Source organism: Callithrix jacchus, chromosome 1 (genome assembly GCF_049354715.1).
Source record: "Callithrix jacchus isolate 240 chromosome 1, calJac240_pri, whole genome shotgun sequence".
Classification (NCBI taxonomy): domain Eukaryota; kingdom Metazoa; phylum Chordata; class Mammalia; order Primates; family Cebidae; genus Callithrix; species Callithrix jacchus.
In genome coordinates this window covers 85,773,859-85,794,567 of record NC_133502.1, presented here as the reverse complement: position 1 = coordinate 85,794,567, position 20,709 = coordinate 85,773,859, and the positions used below count along the sequence as shown (strand labels likewise).

Below are 20,709 nucleotides of genomic sequence, written 5' to 3'. Positions count from 1 at the left end.
AACCTAAAAACATATTGGGAACAATAATTAATCCCTCACTGAACTCAGTGAATCACAGCCAGTGCTTAGGATGGGTCAAAGCAGGACACACTAGAATACCCCAGATAAGCATGACTGTCATGATTCTTCTTAAACAAGGGTCTTGGGAAATGGCCAAGTTTAAAAGAAATCCTTAGGAAGAAAAACAGTTTAAAAGATGGTCTATAAAAAACCATCAAAGCCAATATTCATTGAATTGTCTTTACATACAGACATTATAATCCAGACTATGACACATATTCAGTTTATTTAATGTATTAAAATCTTGCAGAAAACACTGTCAAATATAAAATTGTATTTACCTTTCTTTTGGTTATATTCATATAAATTCATTATTAGTATGTGTTACAAAATTGTGTAAGATTCCTATAATTCTGATATGCCTCAATGTATGTCGTCAGTAATCATTATAATTGTTATGTTGAATTATTGTATGCCACAGAGGTAACAAATTTCCTTGTCAATGTGTCTTTGACTGTGGCTTCCCTAAAATGTTTCTGTCATCTATAGACAATTGTTGTGTTGATTTGGTCCTCTTTAGAAGATGGCTTTATAATCAGTTATACAACTTTAATGGGTGCTCTTGAATGCAAGTTTCTAATAACTTTGGAGATATGACATTAGAAAAAAGGAAAAAAACTTTCAGGACTCTCATGGAGAGCTAAAATTTTTATGAATATCCAGCAGAACAGGAGTTAACTAAATGGACTGAACTAACAGAAAATTGAAGTAAATTTTTTTCAATTTTTTGTTGCTTAAAGTGTTGCTGATCCTTTTTTTTGAGCTATTTCCAGCTTTTAATAATTGAGAAAAGTATACTCCTGTGAACGAAATTTAGAGCACATTTGTTTCTCTCTACCTAATTTCTCCAGAATTTAAAAACTATTTGTAAGTATTCTTAACTTGTGGCAATAACACAGTTATTTGCATAAGTGCAGTAAGTATGTTTTCTTTTGAACAGGACACAGTTGGATAAACTGGTTATTTTACCAAGGCTTTGACTGGAATAGCACGATTTCCTTTAAGAAATCAAACTTGACTTACAAAGCCAGTAAAACACCTTAGGAAAAATTGCCTCAGACCTTGCCTTACATAGTCCCTCTGTACAGTGTTCCTGACCTGTGGTAAGTAAAGACTGTCACTTTCTGACAGCCCCAGGAGCCTTAAGTTACCTTGGGACCTCGAGAGGAGAGAAATTTACCCAACTCATAGGTATTTGAGGGTACAAACCCATGACTGGGCTTGGCTTTAAAAAAGTTGTATCTGAGATTCCTTATGGAACATAGTTTCATCAAAGCCAATTTAAAAAGCCTATGTAAAAAATAATTATTCTTGCTGTACTTTATGCAAATAATCAGGCCAAGTATAATAAAATTAAAGTTCATTTCGTAAACAAATCAGTCTTATTTGTTTTTAATAAAAATAAGGACTGGAAAGAGAAAAATTATGTTCCAAAAGCTTTAGTATACCTGTTATTAGTTGTTTTTGAATTTTTATTTTTCTTTTTCTTCAATTTAAACTAAATCCTAATTTGGGTGGACTCCAAGTCCCCAAACTAACGCTTTCACATCTTTACTTTTAAAACTGAGAATTGCACTCCTTATCCTAAAACTCATTATTTACCTTAAGCACTGTCTGCTTAAATGCTGTACTAAAACTAGAGATGAGAATACTAACGTGTTGTCATGAAAGCCTTGGAACCCCTGCCTGGCCTGCTTGAGTAAAGTCAAATAGCTCGAAGTGGTTCCACTCCTCTCACCTTGGGTCAACACCTAACCCACTATGCCCCCATCAGCAGGAGGAAGCCAGAGTGATCGATGGCCTTTTCCCATCTTCATAGGCCCCACTTCAAGAGTAAGGTGCTAGGAAACTCAAAGGGAGGAATTGGAACAGCCTCTGTAAAAATTATAACTGAGAAAAGGATTACAGTAAAGGAGATCAGACCCAAGCAACTTCTCCATCTTGCTTCTAACCTTTAAGCTGTCCTTGTTCATTCCTGGGTGCAGGCCAAACTAAATTTGGGAAGAAATTCGGTTCATGGTTTAACTCTGAAACAAAACTGATATTTATTAATTAGCCTTCTCCTTAAAAGACTTCCTTCTTGGCTGGAGACCAGTCTGTCTTTGTAGGACTAACAATTAGCTACAGGATTAGAAATTACAGTTTAGGGGTCATGCAACCTCTGTCTCCAAGAGTCTGAAACTCCCCAGATTGCTCCTGGGGATAACATCACTATTATATAACCTAAGATCAGTGCTTGAGAAATTTTGCAGAACTTTCACTGGATGGATCAGCTGACACCACCCAGACTGGTAATCTGGCTCAACCAGTTCTGCCATCCCAGCCAAAAACAGAAGATGGCAAGAAAAATGTCACTTCAACCCCTTATGATTCCAACTCCAACCTGACCAATCAGCACTCCCCACTTCCCAAGCCCCCATCCACCAAATTATCTTTAAAAACTCTGATTGCCAAATCCTTGGGGAGGTTGATTTGAGTAATAAGAAAACTCCAGTCTCCCACATAGCTAGCTGCGAGAATTATACTTTATCCATTGTAATTCCCCTGTCTTGATAAATTGGCTTTATCCAGGCAGTGGGCAAGGTGAACTCACTGGATGGTTACAGTAGGTCTGAAAGGAAACTATACAGTTTAATGTAGGTCTCCCTTTTTGCTTGGAAGTTATAAAAAATTCTACCTATATCACTGTGTGTATTAACGCTTTCGCCGCTGAATCTGATTTCGAAGATTTACTTGGTTGCTCCTGTCACCAAACAGCACGTTTCTACAGTTGTTTTGTTACGCTTTCTTCGTAGGCCTTGAAGAAAAACCACATAGGTACAGTGACAATTTCCTAGGTTATATTCTTTTATCTAAACTTACTGACAGACTTAATCAAATAATCCTAGTTGAGAAATGTTTCCCTAAAGAAAAGAGCATATTGGAAATAACAAAATAAATGAGCTAAACAGTTCTATTTGCAACTTCTATGCATGTAATGTAAATAAAGTATGTAAATAAAAATTCAAATGCAAGTATCTAAATTATAGCATTATCCTGAGGAGCTTCAGAGTAAAAGGGGAAAAAATTAATGTGATTTAGAGATTAGAAATATCTATTAATATTATAAGGAATCTGGGTCTTTATGTAAGCAAGAAAAGCCATTCTCTCTTACTTGCCTGAGAAATATTAAAATATTCTATGTTATCAAATGGTTGTGAATGTTGATTTGCATTCACTAAAAACCACGTACTAACCGGAAAGTGTAATTGTGGTTAACTGGGTTTCTGTGCCTCTTACCTGGGGCGGGCGGGGAATAAGAAAAGTAATGCCTTCTGCAATTGGCAATAATCTCCTAAGTATTTCAGATATACCAGTGGAAAACACAATGACTACAGAGTAGAGAGGAACAAAGGAGAAGTAAAAGAAAGAAAGGCCTGGGTAGGAACCTCAAACGCAGTATTCAATCAAGTGTTGAATTTAACAGAACAAAGTAATTCTTTTGGGAGGTACTTTGCTTGGCTTCTCCCTTCACCACCCTATCCCTAAACAAATGGGCACAGGGCAATTACCACGTGAGGGGTCATCTCTTAGTTCCAGTCTCAAGATTTGGTAACAGGAGCCACTCCCCAGGGCTCCATCTGTAACCATTCTGTCTATACAGACCACCCTTTTTCTCTTACTCAGAGGCTTCAGTTGAAAGGCACTTGTTTATCTTGGAGCAAATTAAGAATCATATATTATCAAGGATTTTGAAGAAAATACTTCCCTCAGCATGAGCAGAAAACAAAACTCCTTGCCAGCCACATGCCAGCCACCCCTCACTGGGGCCTTACTTGTTCTCGTTGCTTGCATCATAACGAGGCATTGGGTCCAAGTCATTTCCATTCACGTCGCAACTTGCCAGAGCATCCTATGGCCACAGAGGAGAGAGCAAGAGAAAGGAAATGGTCATTCATTAATTAGCCATTGACCCACAGGCTCATGCATTTTTAAATACATTTCTGCAGGAAAGTAATTAGGTTAACTAATATGCTCACAATTTGGTGGTGTCAGGATGCCTTAGGCGGGGAGTGCTTGTTCAGTAATAATTACTGCTGTATTTTTCCCCCTTAAGGTGAAGAAGAACTCCACACAGACCACAGAATTGCCTCGTTCATTCTTGCCAGCACTTTTTCCCCCTCACAGCTAGAATGACCCAATTCATGAAATGTGCATCTTTTGAAGACATCCTCTACCACCTTTTCTCTGAGGTACTCCTTGACTACCTAGGCACAAAGTGATTTATTCTCCATAGACTCTCTCCCTACTCCTTAATTGATTTCTTGAGTTTGCAACTTCCTTATCATAATATAGATTTCAGAAGACAAAAATCATTCACATATCATTGGCAAGCCAATTAAAAATCAGTATTAGATCTTCATTATGTCAGGTACTTTAGGACCTCTATTAGAAAACACTGGTCTGGTTTCAGATATTGTATCTATTATAAAGGCCTCCATGATTTAAATATTCTACTAACACCCATTGGCTTTTGGACTAACCAAAATGATAAACAGTTTTCCTACACTAAGATTTCAAAATGAGGAAATACTATCTCCGAATCCAAAGTTGGATTTGCTTATTTGCTTTTAAAAATGATTGTGAAAAATATCCAAATTACTGAAAAAAAATTACTAGACTGTTACCACCGATCAAATTTATATCACTGTAGCTAGCCTAATTTAGCATGCTTTGAATTTTCTTTGATTGATTGATTGAAACAGGGTCTTCCTCTGTCACCCAGGCTGGAGTGCAGTGGTGTGGTCGCCGTCTGGCTCACTGCACCCCTGATCTCCCATGCTCAAGCAATCTTCCTGCCTCAGCTCTGGAATAGGTGGAACTACAGGCAGGTGCCACCATGCCCAGCTAATTGTTTTACTTCTTTTAAAAAAATTAATTATTTTGGCATTTTAATAATTCAGTTAGAGCTATTTTTCATAATTTCGTTAGAAATCCTGAGGGGCATTCATTTTAGTGCAGTGGAACATTTTTATAGCAATTCTGGTTATTTGAGTACCAGAATTAATTTAATAAATGCTTACTTCAAGCATGGGCATAATTTCTGCCCTAAGTCTTTTTCAGTTAAATTTCCTAGGAAAGAAACATGAGTATAAGGAGAGAAAAGAAGTGCTCAGAGGGCATAAAGAGATTAAGACCACAAACACATGGGGTTACTAGAATAATTTGGCAGAAGTTTCTTTCTATTTAGGTTAGTTGGCTGTAAGAAACATATAGATAAATAGTATAGGAATATAGGTACAGGGTAAAATGGTACCTTGTAACTTAATATCAAATGAAAAATGGGCTGCTTCCTTCTTCTAGCCTAGAATAATGTGGTGTTATTGACATCCCTTCTCTGGAGTATAATCTGGCTTATTTTCAGTTCCAGTGGTCTGTTGAGTGGCTGGCTTGCACACTCTCTCTCTCTCTCTCTCCCCCCCCCCCGCCCCACCCTCATTTTTTTGCTTTTAGTAAAGATGAAGTCTCACTGTTTTCCAAGCTGTTCTCAAACTACTGAGCTCTCGCAATCCTCCTGCCTCAGCCTCGCAAAGTGCTAGAATTATAGGCATGAAACACTGCACCTAGCCTGAATATTCTTATACTTTATTATTACTCCTGATTTCCATGTCAGTGAAAGTAGACACTATCTTGATTTTCTGTCTTTATCAGAGACTCTTCTTTCTGAAAATAACCTTTAGTACATAAAGCCCGAAATATTTAGGGAAATTAAGCAAAATATACACTGTATATACAGGGGTAAGTTCCTGTTTCCTGTGCCAAAGAGGCTCTGCAGACCCGCTTAGTGTCCTTATGTCTAATGTATCTTACTCATTCTACTGATAAGGAAAAAGAGGCCTGAAACAGAGGACCAACCAAAATGAGGAACAAAGTTTTCCTAGGGTATTTCAAAATGAGGAAACAGTATCTCCGGAACCAAAGTTGGATTTGCTTGTTTGCCTTTAAAAATGGTGAAACAAATCAAGACTGGAAGGAACCCAAGTCTCACCTTACCCAACGCACTTGCTCTACTCCCTACCAGGTCCAACATAAGAAGAACCGAAAGGGCACCAATCATGCCAATTGCACAGACCATTCTGGAGAATTTTTTCTCAAGTGGAGAACAATGAAAAAGATAAAAGACTGCACTCGCAATTACATGAATGCTATTTGTATTTAGTCAAATACATTTGTATGCAGTGCAGAGCAACGGCATGCTATAAAACCCTCTTCGTGTGTGAAAAGAAAGACATCTCTGCTGGGCGACTGGCAGCCATAGATTCCGTTCTTCCGTCTAACCATGGATAACTCACTTCAGTCTTTAGGCTACAGTTTATTCTCCTATCAAATGAGGAGACTAACCTGAAGTTTCTTTTTAGCTTTAGAATTCTATTCTGTAAAGAGACATAAGTTTATCTGAGTGCACTTGGATGCAGCAACTCAACCGTTTTGGTCAAATGAGAACTAAATGAGTTTGTGATTTCTTCTTAAGAAAGGAACTGATTCCTGCAGACTCCTGGGAGGCTGATCATTACTGTCCTTGAAAAAAAAAAAGAACAGGCACAGAGAGAAAAAGACCAAAGTTCTAAGTACACTTTTCTCCATAAAAGCAACAAAGAGTATTGCCTGGCTGGTTGGATAAATTGCTGAGAACAGCAAATGTTGCTGGCAGCAGATGGTGCTGGTGGTAGGGTTTCTGCTACCTTATTGCTTTCTTTTTGTAAGTCAGAACATCAAAGGCACTGGAAAGTTGAAAGGGTTCTCATGCTTCCTGTATTCAAAGAACTCACCTTTACCAGAGAGAAGCAAAACATAATACCCTATTGTATGGTGCTATGTTTTTTCAGTAGCTATCCACCTTATTGATAATCCTAACATGAGTTTCCCTGTATCCCAGAAAAAGAGACCTTCTAACTACAGCATACACTCACGTAGTTTTGCATCAGATCTGGATGGGTTCTCTCAATTCCATCATCCAGAATAGTGACCACAATGTTCTTTCCCGTGTAGCCTCTCTTCCAGGCTCCTTCGATATTCATGTCAGACTGGCAAGGATGTGTATTGTCACTGCAGTGCTGAAAGAAGAAGAACACGCTGCAAGATTACTAAATAGTGAGGGCATTGAAGAATTACGTATTTCTTTCTTTTCTTTTTTGTTTTCTCTACGGCCCATGCTGGAGTGTAGTAGTGTGATCAGCTTACTGTAACCTCAAACTCCTGGGCTTACGGGATCCTCCTGCCTCAGCATGACTACAAGTGCATACCACCATACCCAGCAAATTTTTAAATTTTTTGCAGATCCAAGGTTTTGCTTTGTTACCCAGTCTGTTGAACTCCTGGCCTCAAGCAATCCTCCCACCTCTGCCTCCAAAAGTGCTGTGATTACAGGCGTGAGCCATCGTGCCTGGCTCTACTTCTTAAGATAATGCATTAAATAAAGTAGACAATGTACCAAATTGCTGTTAATTTGGTACATTGTCAACTAGAGTAGAAACAAAGATCTCCAGCATGAACAGGGAAGACAGGAAGAAAAAACGTGGGAAAAGCAAGTGAAATAGAAATTTCCCCGCCACCAGCTCTGATACCATAAATCTTTTGGAAAAGCATAAAATAGGCAAATTGTATCTCAACAGCAGAAAAATGATGTATCATTCTATTGTTAACATGCTTTAATGACACACAAATAGGCATCACAGCATTTCATTTATAAATCCAAACCAGGTAACTGAAGAAGATATACTTTATAATTTCTTAACCAAGCGCCTGGAAGCCAATCCAGCTACAAACGGAACCACTCAGGCAGCTTCTGTACAGCAGCCAGACGTGTGCTCCTGTGAAAAACCCATGGGCGAGAAAAAATAACAGGTCCTCCACACTTCTTTCACTAAATTAACAATGGCTATTCTACTATAATTTGTAGGCAGTAGACAGATTCATCCAGCACTATTTCTTTGAGAAGGGAAAGAATAGTGCCAAGTCCAGAAAGGTGCCCTACACAGGACAATGTGTGTGAAGGCTTCAAAAGGCAGGCTGTAAAACATGGAACCCAAGCTTATTATGTGTAGTAATTTCATTCTGCAATGGCTATGACCATACAAACATACTGAACAACAAATGAAGCCAGTACCTTTTCCTGATATAATTTACTAGCATTCATCTAACCCATACGATTGTCCCTTTAAAGTCCATGTCTTTGAAATATCCCTCCTGTGATGTTGTTTTCTAGGTTCTTAAGACTCGGGAGAGGAACAAAAGAGGAGAGATGTGCTGCTACATAATTCCATAGCAACACAGGCCACCCCAGGTCTTTCTCCATTCACAACTTTCTTCCTGCTTTGTAACAAATAGTTCAGCATATTGGGAATGGGGAATAGAAGCTTAATATGCCCTAAATATAATGGAGGCCTCACTGCCATTGATTCACTTAACACATACTTCATTGAGTGCCTACTATAATTAAGAAATTAGAAAGTATGTGTTCTTCAGTTACCTGCTTTGAATTTATATGCTAGGGTACAGCTGTGCATAAGGCAGATGAGGTCCCTGTCCTAAAGGTAAAACACAGAAGATAAACCACCAAATAACAAGGTCATTCAGAGAGTTCCCTGCGTTTTAAAGTCTCCTTGTGTTTTAAATAGTGTGATACGACGGTGAATGCTCAGGGCTGTGAGTATGCCACTTTAGATGAGATGGTCAGGAAAAAATCTCCAGTCTCTGCAAACATAAAATGTGAGAAGGAGCTGGTCTGCCCAAGAACCTAGGGACACATGTCTTGGTAGAGTACACAGAAAATGCAGAGATGGTAAGGCAGGAAAGAGTTTAACATGTCAAAGAAAGAGAAAGAGAATGAGTATTGCTGGAGCTTAGTGAACAGGGAGAGAATGGCACAGAAGGCAGAAAGTTAGAAGTGGAGGCATGGACAGATCATTCAGGGCATTGTAGGGCACAATTCGGCTTTTATTCGAACTACATCCTCAGCAGAAACTTAGGTTTCTTTCCAAATCTAAATAAATTTGCTAAATAATTTTCATTATTCCCCAAATGAGACTGTCTTTTGTTGAGTATTATAAATACATTTGAGTAGTTTCAAGGATTCATTCTAAGAAAGGGTGCACCCATGTTTTCATGACAGACGACATCAATTTCGTAGAGAATAGGGACTCTTACATTGTTAGGAACATTTGTATCTTTTCCCCCACCTTCCTGACTTCTTTCTGGCATGTGAGGCCCTGTACACACTCACACTCTACTATTCTATTCTACTAATCCGAATTCTTGCTTCCTTGTGCCTTCAGTTTTTGGAGGCCAGCTCTGGACCTATGTCTTAACACATAGCCTTTTTCAGCCTACTTGGCTTTTTCCCTTCTCTGAACTTAGAAATACACACACACACACACACACACACACACACACACACACACTTTCTCTCACTGTGTGCCTCTCCCTCTGTCTCTCTCTGTTCTATGCAAACCAACACTGACCCAGTAAATTCTGCTGAACTGTTGTTGACTGTTGAATCTTGGGTATGAATTTTATCTCCCTGACTGTATGTCCCTCGAAGACCATGCAGTAAACTAAGTAAGTCTCACCTAGGACTTCAGAAATACTGGCTAATGATACCCCATAAATGAGGGCATATTCTCAACCTTATTTCCAGTATGTGTACTGCTCTGACTTCTAAGATACACAGCCAGCTAACACTTGGTTAACAAAGATTGATTTAAAAAATAGTGTAGATGTGTGAAATGCCTCCGTTTTTCAGAAGCCTCCTTCTGGCCAAGAGTTTGGGCCTCTCCTCACCAAATATTTTAATTTAACACAAAGCAAACTTGACAGGTTTTTATTCCATTTTCCTTTCAAAACCTGCTGCGGCCACCTGCGGTATCGATTGTGACATGAAGTAATGCTAATGTGGCCAAGAGGTGGGCGGGAGGAAGGAAATGCACAGGAAATGGGTAACCCACAAATGAGATAACCAGCCTGAAGTGGAGGGATGCTGCCTGAAATTGTAATTACAAAAACTGAAGAAAACCAGCCGTCTACGGAAAAAACATGTGTGTTAAAAGTGAAGCAACTAGGTTCCTTTCTTCTACCTTTGTTTCTGTGGAATCTGACTTTACCATTAAATATTCTTGTACCACCTTTTTGCTTGTTTTCTTTATGTAAGTCACCATGGTAGGAGGGAAAGGAGATGAAATATCCAATTGATGCTTTCATGTGAACAATCTAATATAGTAAGCAGCCAAAATACAGAAGACAAAAAAGGATGTTAAAGCCTAGGGTGTCTTTTGCAAATGTTAGAAGTAAGGTCAGAGGGCATTTAAATCAGAACTCTAAATTCTGAATGTGAACCTTAGACTGTTAACAGATTTCAAGTAGGCCAGCCTTCCAGATGTGTTTCTAATGTAGCTGTTTCCTACACCTCAAGAATCCAGAGAACAAAGACTATGGGAAATACTGACGTCACTCAACACTGACCAAAGATGAAAATGAGTTCGTTTCCTTAACCGCCTAGTTGAAATGGTCTTTAAACTAGGCTCTATTTACTTGCCAGGAATCTATGTTACTGCAGCACCCAGAGGCAAAAGGAACACATATTAGGCATGATTCCCTCATACATCATCAACCATGGTGAGAAGGTCTCTGCCAGAGCTGGAACTAAAGAGTGTCTGGAATTGTATTACCACACATGCAGCCCACAGCAGGGTGTTCACCAAAGATGGGGCCCATCAGAAATTTCCAGCATATTTGAAGCTATTGAAAACTGCATATGTGCACAGTATATGCAAGATAAATATTTATAGTAAATGTAGGTACCCTCAGTTCTGAATAATGTACTGTATTTCAGTAATGCACTGTATTTAAGTATTTAGAAATGACACTGGACCATAAACCAGAAAATACCCCAAAGAAACAAAGGTTACCACAAAGTCTCCCACTTTCTTATCCATATCAGCTTGTATTTTTTTTTTTTTTTAGGAATGAAATTTTAAAGACATTCTTCTGTGAGTTCAAGAAATGGCCTTTTCCATACCAGGGTTACGAACTATTCTACTCATAAACCATTCTGGGTGTGTCACTTCTTTTGGGTCTTCATAAACATCTCACAGCTCAATAAAAGATAGTTTATACCCCAAATAAACACCTTTGTTCTCATCATCATTTTCTTCAGACTGAGGTGGGATGTGCTGGTGGGGGTAGGTGGGAGGTCTTTGGTATTTTATTTTTTAAATTTCTCTAAGTTCTGAGGGACTCCAATGAACTGCCAATTTAAATCCTGTCAATATTCTGCTAAGAATGAAAACATCTATTGTTCATTATTACTGATACAGTGGCTTATAAGACTTCATCTCTGACTACACAACATTAACAAGAAAATAAAATTAAATATACAAAAACCTGCTTTACAGATGAAGAACCATATCTAGTCAACTAGGTAAAGTGTACATATACTTGAAATTCTTTGTAAAATTTGGAGTTCAAGTGTTGTTAAAAGTTAAAAAAAAAATTGATACTCCTTAAGTGAAAATATAACCAACGTTTACGAGGTCCTTACCATGGCCAAGCATTTTACTAATCACTTTATGTGGATTACAATCATTTAAAATTTAGAACCTCCATTTGTGAGAGGTACTTTTGTCATCTGCTTTTAACAGATAAAGAAAATGAGACTTAATCAGCCTAGGTAACCTTCCAGAATTCAAACAGCTGGGCAATGTGAAATTAGGATTCAAATCCAAGCAGTCTGACACCAGAGCATAGAACTAGGTAACTCTTGTGTTAAAACTAAAACAGAAAGGACTTAGAGTAGGGCCAAACACAAGCAAATTCAGATAAAGGTGGATAAGGAGTAGATACGCTGTGGGTGTTAGAGAAAGGTTCCAGTAAAGAAATTCAAATAACAGAAATCACTCTGGCCTAAGCACTGTGATGAGTATGTTCAGTGATAAAGTGGAATAGAGTTAAGACCTTAGAGACCTAACTTCCCCTTATTCCATTTATTCCATCATATCTTTCTGGAAGCACCAAGTTTATATTTGAAAATTTTTAGCAACAGGAAGTTCACTTCTTTATTAAAAAGGCAATAAAGTACTGGTAAATCACTTCCTTAAAACAGTGGTCCCTAACCTTTTTGACACCAGGAACTGGTTTGGTGGAAGATAATTTTTCCACCAATGTGGTAGTGGGGGTGGGGGCATGGTTTTAGGAGGAAACTATTCTACCTCAGATCACTGGGCACTAGGTAAAGTCTCATAAGGAGCATGCAACCTAGATCCCTCGCATGCGCAGTTCACAATAGGGTCCATGCTCCTCTGGGAATGTAAAGGCACTGCTGATCTGACAGGAGCTCCAGGGTAATGCTCATCTGCCATTCACCTCCTGCTGTGCAGCCTGGTTCCCAAGAGGCCACACCAGTACTGGTCCACAGCCAGGGCTTGGGGACTCCTGCTCATAAAAAATAGCCTTTATGTGTAGTGTTTCCCAATTTCCACAGTGTAAATATTCACATCATGACTAGTTTTAAACCAACACAACTGCAAAATTTCTAAACGTGTAACAATCCATGTTCATGATTTAAAGAAGGTGGATCCAGGGTACCACTGGAAATAGCCTGCTATGGTTAGTCCTGATCTTTTTCTGATTAAGTCGTGCCTTCCAATGGGTCTGACATCTGCTTTTCAGTACTTGGGAACTACCTAACACTCGGTTCTCCCCTTGGCAGTTTCAGACAATAATTTCACTAACCTTTCCTTCTCAAGATTACCTTTTAAAAATGAACATTTGACATGTGCAAGGAAGACCATAAATTGATGTGTTCTTCTTGGGTTTTATGAAGTACAGCTTCTGTGCCTCCAAAACTGCAGGTGCCTTTAAAATTCTTAGAAATATAAATCAAGGTAGTTAAGTCCTAAGATGTTTATTACAATACTTTTGAATCAATTTGGTGAACTTCAAATCCTTGGTTATCACATACACACACAACTGCCCCCAGACAAATCAAATGCTCTGTCCAATTATTCAGAGGATGATTATTCAGTCTGCGGATTATCCAAAAATCCCACGGAGGCCCAATACATTTCAATACCACCAAATTCAGCAGAGCAGCTAAGGATGTGAGCTAAAGGGAATCAGGCAGAGGAGAGTTTGAGTGTCAAGTCACCTAGATTCTTTAAACTTCATCTGTAGTTTGAACACAGACAATTGCTGTAAAAAAGATAAAGTACATAACAATTAGTTGCTGTTATTATGATCATGCTACTACTGATGGCAGCACCTATATAGGGGCATCAGTGTTCCTAAGAGTTAGGGAAGAACATTTTAGTTTTTTTCAAAAAACTAAAAAAGGAGATTGATTATGATAAAATAAAAAGATGATGGTTTTCTTCATTGGAGAGATAGATCAGGCAAACTTGAAAGGACAATTAATCATTAGTAAGGTTAGCTGGGATGACCTGAATTATTTTACATTTGAGGTTGTGAGCCGGAACTGGGGAACGGGGCCTGGGGATGGAGTGCACAAGGAGAAAACAGTGTAATTGCCTTTTGGTATACTGGTTGAAAGTGTCAGTCTCCTATAAATCATCCTTTTTACTCCACACATTTATACCACTATTCCAACTCTGCTAGAACCATGGTTCCCAACTGCTATGATAGAATCTTGACATAGGATCATTTCTCAGTTAGAAAATGTTAGAGCGCCAGACATAATGCCAAGAGAACATCAGAAAATAGCGGAGGTTGGGAGAAGGCGGCTGTGGTGTACAAGATAGGCTTATAGAGAAGAAAGCATAATAAATTCAGTCCAAAATTCTATTCATAATTGAGGATTAAGAAATCAAAGCACAGCAGTCATAGTCTAACTAAATGGACTTTATATTTAGTTAAGTGGATGGCGTTTCTCATTTGTACATTTTGCGACCCTCTTTGAATCTTTCCAAACTTGACCCATCTTGCGTTAGAAACCATTTAGTCTTAAAACTACTTAACAAAATAAATACCAATAAATTGACAAGCCTTAAAGGTCACCCTTTACGGAATCTTTACAAGTCTCATATTAGTGTTGGGAGAACTGGTTTCCACTATATTACCAGGCCTTGGTGCTCAACAGTAACTAATGCTCCTAAAACCTAGCGGGCATTTCTGCAGCACCAAGAATAAGCTTATCTTATACGCAGAGCTCTCTGGAGCTTCCAGGGTTCACACCAATCTCAAATATCTCAGTTCAAAAAACTGAGTCAGGTTTCAGAAATCTAAGTCTGAAACCATTGCCTCCATCTTTATTGTCATTTTTCCTTCTCACTTACTAGATTCCAGTCACCATACTGGCATGACCCTGTCCCTATTGTTAGGTCCCTGAAGTCCAGTCCATGCGACAGACAAGCAATTACAAAAAAATGGTTCATGAGGTACAGAAGGTGGACCCAGTGGTACGTTATGGTTGATCTATTCCTTTACCAAGATGGAACATATCCTCTGCATCCCCCTCTTGCCCTTTGGCAATACATGTTAGGTATTATTAACACAGGTTGTCAGGATATTGTGGGAACATGAAACCCAGTCAGGGGAAAGTATAGGAAGGCTAAGAGCACTATCTAGAGAAAATAACATCTAAACTGAGACCCTAATACAAGCTGACTAGCCAAAGGGCAAGTGGGGGATGAAGAGGATATGTTCCATCTTGGCAAAAGTATAAAATAATCATAGAGAGACTGGAGTGTTTAAGGAAAGTCAATATGGCTAGAGAATACAGGTTATAAAAGGTGAGGTGGGAGATGAGAAAAATGGGAAGAGTTGAGGCTGGAGAGGTGAGCAGGGCATGGTTTCTTACACAACAGAAACTCACTAATATTCAAGGTTATCAATCTGAGGGAAGTTGGCCAAACCAGAAGGTAGGAGAAAATCAGTGCACCAAGTTGAACCTGCTTATCTGGGAGTTGACTGTGTAACTGGGGGATGAAAGGCAATGAGAACACCTAAATTCGTCGAATAAACGATTCTAAAGCAAATTCTAAGATCCCTGGGTATTCAACTGAACATTCTTTTCAATGAAAGCCCAGTGTTTTTCTGCTCACCCATCCACCAGTCTTCATATTAGTCATCTTTGGTTATATATGTGTTTTATCTTCCTAGTGAAATTACAAACCACTTGTGCTATATTATTATATCTTTATAATCATTAATGCTCATAATAAAAATGCTCAATAATTCATAAATCAATATTTTTGAGAGGACATGACAATTAATTTTCTGTGTTACTTGACTGGGTCAAGGAATGCTCAGGTAGCTGGCAAATAGTATTTCTGGATATGGCTGTTCACATGATTCCAGAAGGGAGTAGCATTTGAATAGATGGAGTGAGTAAAAGAAAACTGTCCACACAATGTGGGTGGGCATCACCTGATCTGTTGAGTGTCAGAATACAAAAAAAGTCAGAAGAGTGGACTTGCTTTCTCTGCTTGAGCTAAGACATTCATCTTCTCCTGCCCTTGGGCACTGGTGCTCCTCCTTTCCTGTCTTCTGACTCAGACTGGGACTTACACCATTGGTTATCCAGGTTCTCGTGCCTTCTGGGCTTGGACTAGAACTAACGGCTTTCCTAGGCTTCCATCTTGCAGATATCAGATCATGAGACTTCTCAGCCTCTATTATCACATAAACCAATTCTTCATGATAAACCTCTCTCTCTTTCCATATAGATATAGATAGATATAGATATAGATATAGATATAGATATAGATATAGATATAGATATAGCTATATAATACAGGTAATACATATAAAACAGGTAATAAAAAAAGTGAAAATAAGATCTAGAAATCTTCATCTTTTGCACATTGACTCATAATAGGGCACCCGCTTATTCAACTTTGCCAATGTAAAGGTATAAGAAAGAACATAGGAAATGTGCAGGGACTGAAGTGTTGGGGAATTATGTGAGAAGAGAAGACATTCATTTGGGGTTGCTGATTATTCTAATATATCACTAACAACGTTTAATCCTCTTGGCAGAAGTAGTCAGAAGAGATGTAACATAGTAAAAGGTGAGCTTATAAGTCTGGTGGGAAATTTCTGCTGTCAAGGGAGGAGCTCGGGGATGCAGAAGTTTGTTTCCCTTGGAACAACAAGGCATGACAGAGCGAATATTGTTCAGCTTTCCTCTGGTTTTGGTGTATGGCTCAATTTGAATATTGTTAACCTTTTTAGGTCATGCAGCAATTCTACTGTAACTTGAGGGGAAATTCAGTTTTGCCAAATTACTTTCTTCCTGGCTATGAATCAAAAATCAAATATTTCTTTTCTTTTTTTTTTTTGAGACGGAATTTCGCTCTTGTTACCCAGGCTGGAGTGCAATGGCGCGATCTCGGCTCACCGCAACCTCCGCCCCCTGGGTTCAGGCAATTCTCCTGCCCTCAGCCTCCTGAGTAGCTGGGATTACAGGCATGCGCCACCGTGCCCAGCTAATGTTTTTGTAATTTTTAGTAGAGACGGGGTTTCACTATGTTGACCAGGATGGTCTCGATCTGTTGACCTCGTGATCCACCCGCCTCGGCCTCCTAAAGTGCTGGGATTACAGGCTTGAGCCACCGCGCCCGGCCAAAAATCAAATATTTCTTAACACATTACTCTCTCTCACAAATTGTACAATTTACAATTAGCAAACTAGTTAATTGTGCTTGCTTATGAAGGAGCTCAATTAAAATGTTTTCCTTAAGTGTTTATATGCCAAGAAACAGAACAATTCTGATGCTGGAGCTCATAAAAATGAATTTTAGAAGCAACTGAACTGCATTATTTAATAATTATGGAAACATGAGCAGTAAGCAACTCCCATTATTTTCTAAAATGTAATTTTTTGTTTATATTATTTGCAAAATTCTGCATGCATAAATCTGCTCAGAAACCTCTGCCTACTCTTTATTCACTGAGGTCTCAGGAAGCGGTGCTCATAGAATGGAGTCCTTTTTCCTTTTTAAAAAGTCAGTAGGCCGGGCGCAGTGGCTCATGCTTGTAATCCCAGCACTTTGGGAGGCCGAGGCGGGTGGATCACGAGGTCAAGATATCGAGACCATCCTGGTCAACATGGTGAAACCCTGTCTCTACTAAAGATACAAAAAATTAGCTGGGCATGGTGGCGCGTGCCTGTAATCCCAGCTACTCAGGAGGCTGAGGCAGGAGAATTGCCTGAACCCAGGAGGCGGAGGTGGCGGTGAGCCGAGATTGCGCCATTGCACTCCAGCCTGGGTAACAAGAGCGAAACTCCGTCTCAAAAAAAAAAAAAAAAGTCAGTAGAATGTGGTGTGGCTTGGATAAGCACAACCAACTGCCTTCAGTTCCCACTATTTTTATTTCTTCAAAGTCACGAAAAAAAAAGTTGAGAAAACATTATGGGAAATAATTTTTTTTCTAATGTTGGAGACATATAAGGTCAAGGAGAGGAAATTTAAACATCATTCAAAAATACTAAAAAACAACTTTATTAATATGTCACCCTTCTTCATTTACATTGCTTCATAAATGGCAGTAATCTCATGAAATATAATGGCAACTGAAAACTATCCATTTTTCAGTTGAACAAATCAAGCTGCACAGGGACATATTTATATAATATTCCCCCAAACCTTCATTCATTCAAAAGCTGAGTGTCAAAAGCACTCAGCTTTTGACAACATAATCATCTTTTCAATGGATGGATGAATGAATGAATGAATGAGTGAATGAACAGATGGACAGAAAGACAAATAAACAGAAAAACAGTACATAAATTTGCTCTCCCAGTTCTATCACATTTCAATTTCTCATGAATTTTTACCGAAGGCTACATCCTTTCTAGGACTCTGCAGAATTTCTGAACAGTAAAAGCCACTTCAGCTTCCTTAAGTCAACCCCTAAAATTTCCATAGATAAGATGCTTTCAAAGAATATTTTCAAAGACAAGTCACACAGGTGGCATATATATGAAAAGAAGAGGACATAGAGGGATGGAAGAGGAAGAGAGGATCAAATGCACAAAACAACAAAGCTGTGCACATTCAAGTGATGGGCACATGATCATTATGTAGTCTTGGTCCCTCCAAAAATAAGAACCACTTGAAATTTCCTAGTAAAATACAAGTTTAACCTATTTAAACTCATCAGAGAGCAGCAGATATTTGGTATTAAAAATTAACAGTGGTCCCCTAATTTCTGTCTCAAATTAAGGTGCTAAGGTAGATACCTTAAAAGACAAAAAAGACATCTTAGGGTATTGAAATTGTATCTAAAAATAAGGAGGATGCAGAATTTCAAATGGGTCTTTTCAGATTTTTTGACCTTGCTCCTCTCCAGATCTATGAGAGTTCTGGTTCAACTTTTTGAATATTCTAATGGTTCTAACGGATTTTCACCATGCCTAATAAGTTATTATCCAAAATACATTTATTTCTATAAGAAATGTAAAGAAACTGAGGTAAGGAAGCTTGGAAAACAGGGAGGAATATAAAATCAAGCAACCATAGCAGAAGAGGTAGGGTTTCTTAAGACCCACATGGACCTTAACTTGTTGTAGACAAAATCTGAATTCAACTTTGCTTTCTTGCAAATCATTTCTTTTTCCTAGTAACACAACTTCTTTCAGTATAACTCATCTTTATGTTTTTATATAATCAAAGAGTATATCTAATACATATAATGACCTCAAAGGTGTGCTGCTTAGAAAAGGAATATAACTCAGTATCAATAGTTGAAGTTTATATTACCAATTTTCTGTTTTTCCTATATTGCACAAGCCAACTATCCCAAAATGTAATGGCCAGAAACAATAATTTATTATTACCATTTACAATTCTATGGGTTGAGTAGGATGAGCTGTGTGGTTTTCACTTGGGGCCTCCCATACTTTGCAGTCAGATGTCCACTGGGGATAAAGGCATTTGAAGGGGTGACTGACATGGATGTTAATATGGGCTTTTTCATTCATGTGAACACTGGGAGAATTTTCAATCTGATGTGTAAGATTTAGTTATTAATGTCTGTCATAGTTGAGTTATCTGAAAGTCCTGAAGGACATATACCTATTGCATCATGACTTATCCCATAATAGCTAGAGTAATGACAGTTACATTACAGTTATTTTACATCTGTAAACTGTCAAAACATGTATTTATTCGCTTGTGTGTATGTTCATTTTTTAAAATTTCTAACTGTACATATTAAATGCCTTTTAGACACTAAGTCTACATTATGGAATGAGAAAACACATGATCTCGTCTTCATAAAGGTGACATTCACATTTGGGCAGATGCATAATAAGTAGGCAAATAAGACAAACTATAATTAGAGATCACGGTAATAGTTATGAAGAAAATAAAAAAGAGACCTTGGATGACATTAAGGGAAATGTGTCATTAAATTTATACCCAGAGTTCTTTACAGTTTTTCTGTTACTGAGCTGACATTTATTCAATAAATACTGAAACTTCATTTTGGAAAGAAGCTTTTATAGGCATCAGGCAATAAACTCTGACCATGGAAGAGCAAGTTAGAGCAACATTGAGGCTCCCTACCTACTGTCATTTAAAATTTAAAAGCAAAACAAAACACATTTCCACATTTCAAATACAAAATTAAAAACAAAAAAACTACTTATGACAAAAACAATCCACACTGTGATATGTGTGATGTTTCCAAAAGTATGATAATATGCTATTGCTATGATGTATCCACAGAAAAATAAATCTACTTACAGGGCAAAGCAAAAACAGTCTCACTTCTGACAATCAGCAAAATCAATTCTGATAGCTACTAAAAAGAGTGCTTTAATATCATTCCTTCTAGACTCAGTAAAAATAATTGTCGAAATCTACCTGACATCTTTGCTTTTATTGTCCACTTGAAGATGTAAACTAGTATAAAATCTACAAAGTTACTTGCAAGGAAAATGAAACATTTTGCTTGGACAGGCCAATAATATGTCCAGAACTTCTTGCACAGTGGCAAGTAAGCAGAGGCTTTCAGAAAAGATGAAGGATCCCATAATGCATTTGATTAGCCACTCAATAAAGGAACCTGCAGAGAAGATTGCCTCTTCGACCTAGTGAGATTCTCTCCAGACCCTGGAGTATAATGAGCAAGAAAACTAACACATTTTTATCCTCCACTAGCAAGCATAATTGCAAATGTTATTCTTATTAATAAAAAAATGTCGAATCCTTTCAAGAATCTAACCAAGCAACTTGCTTTAATAGCATCCAACAGAATTTCTTGTTAGATAAAAATAGTAATTGCAGAAAAGTCACTATCCAAACACAGTGACACGTCTTCATGTATAGAGCAAGGACACTTAACTTTCTCTATAGCAACTCCTAACCTCTTACAGTATTCAAGGTAAATTGGAATACTGTGTCTGGAGCCTAAACCACATTTTTTTTCCATTCATTAATGAAAGGAATAATGTTAACACAATTAAATTCAACACTAGGGTAGCAGCTTTCCACAGCCACATTCAGCAGCCCACATACATATTTTAGAACATCGTTTTCCAAGCACATTGTCTTTCCTTTCTAATTAGTAAGCTCTTCATGGATAACTAATATAAACACCTTACAGACAGTCAAAGTCCAAAACATCCTCATGTCTGACAGTGGTATGTTT

General features: G+C 38.1%; 1 protein-coding gene across 6 annotated transcripts in view; it reads right to left on the bottom strand.

Annotated features, from left to right (window-relative positions):
* Window positions 1-20,709, bottom strand: part of PCSK5 (proprotein convertase subtilisin/kexin type 5) — a 470,824-nt gene that overhangs the window by 332,521 nt on the left and 117,594 nt on the right. For all 6 annotated transcript variants that reach the window (XM_078366047.1, XM_078366050.1, XM_054254455.2 and 3 more), the window contains exons 4-5: window positions 7,011-7,154; window positions 3,876-3,952 (exon numbers count right to left, since the gene is read on the bottom strand). In XM_078366047.1, coding sequence (XP_078222173.1) covers window positions 3,876-3,952; window positions 7,011-7,154 — 221 coding nt within the window. The remainder of the gene's footprint in view (window positions 1-3,875; window positions 3,953-7,010; window positions 7,155-20,709) is intronic.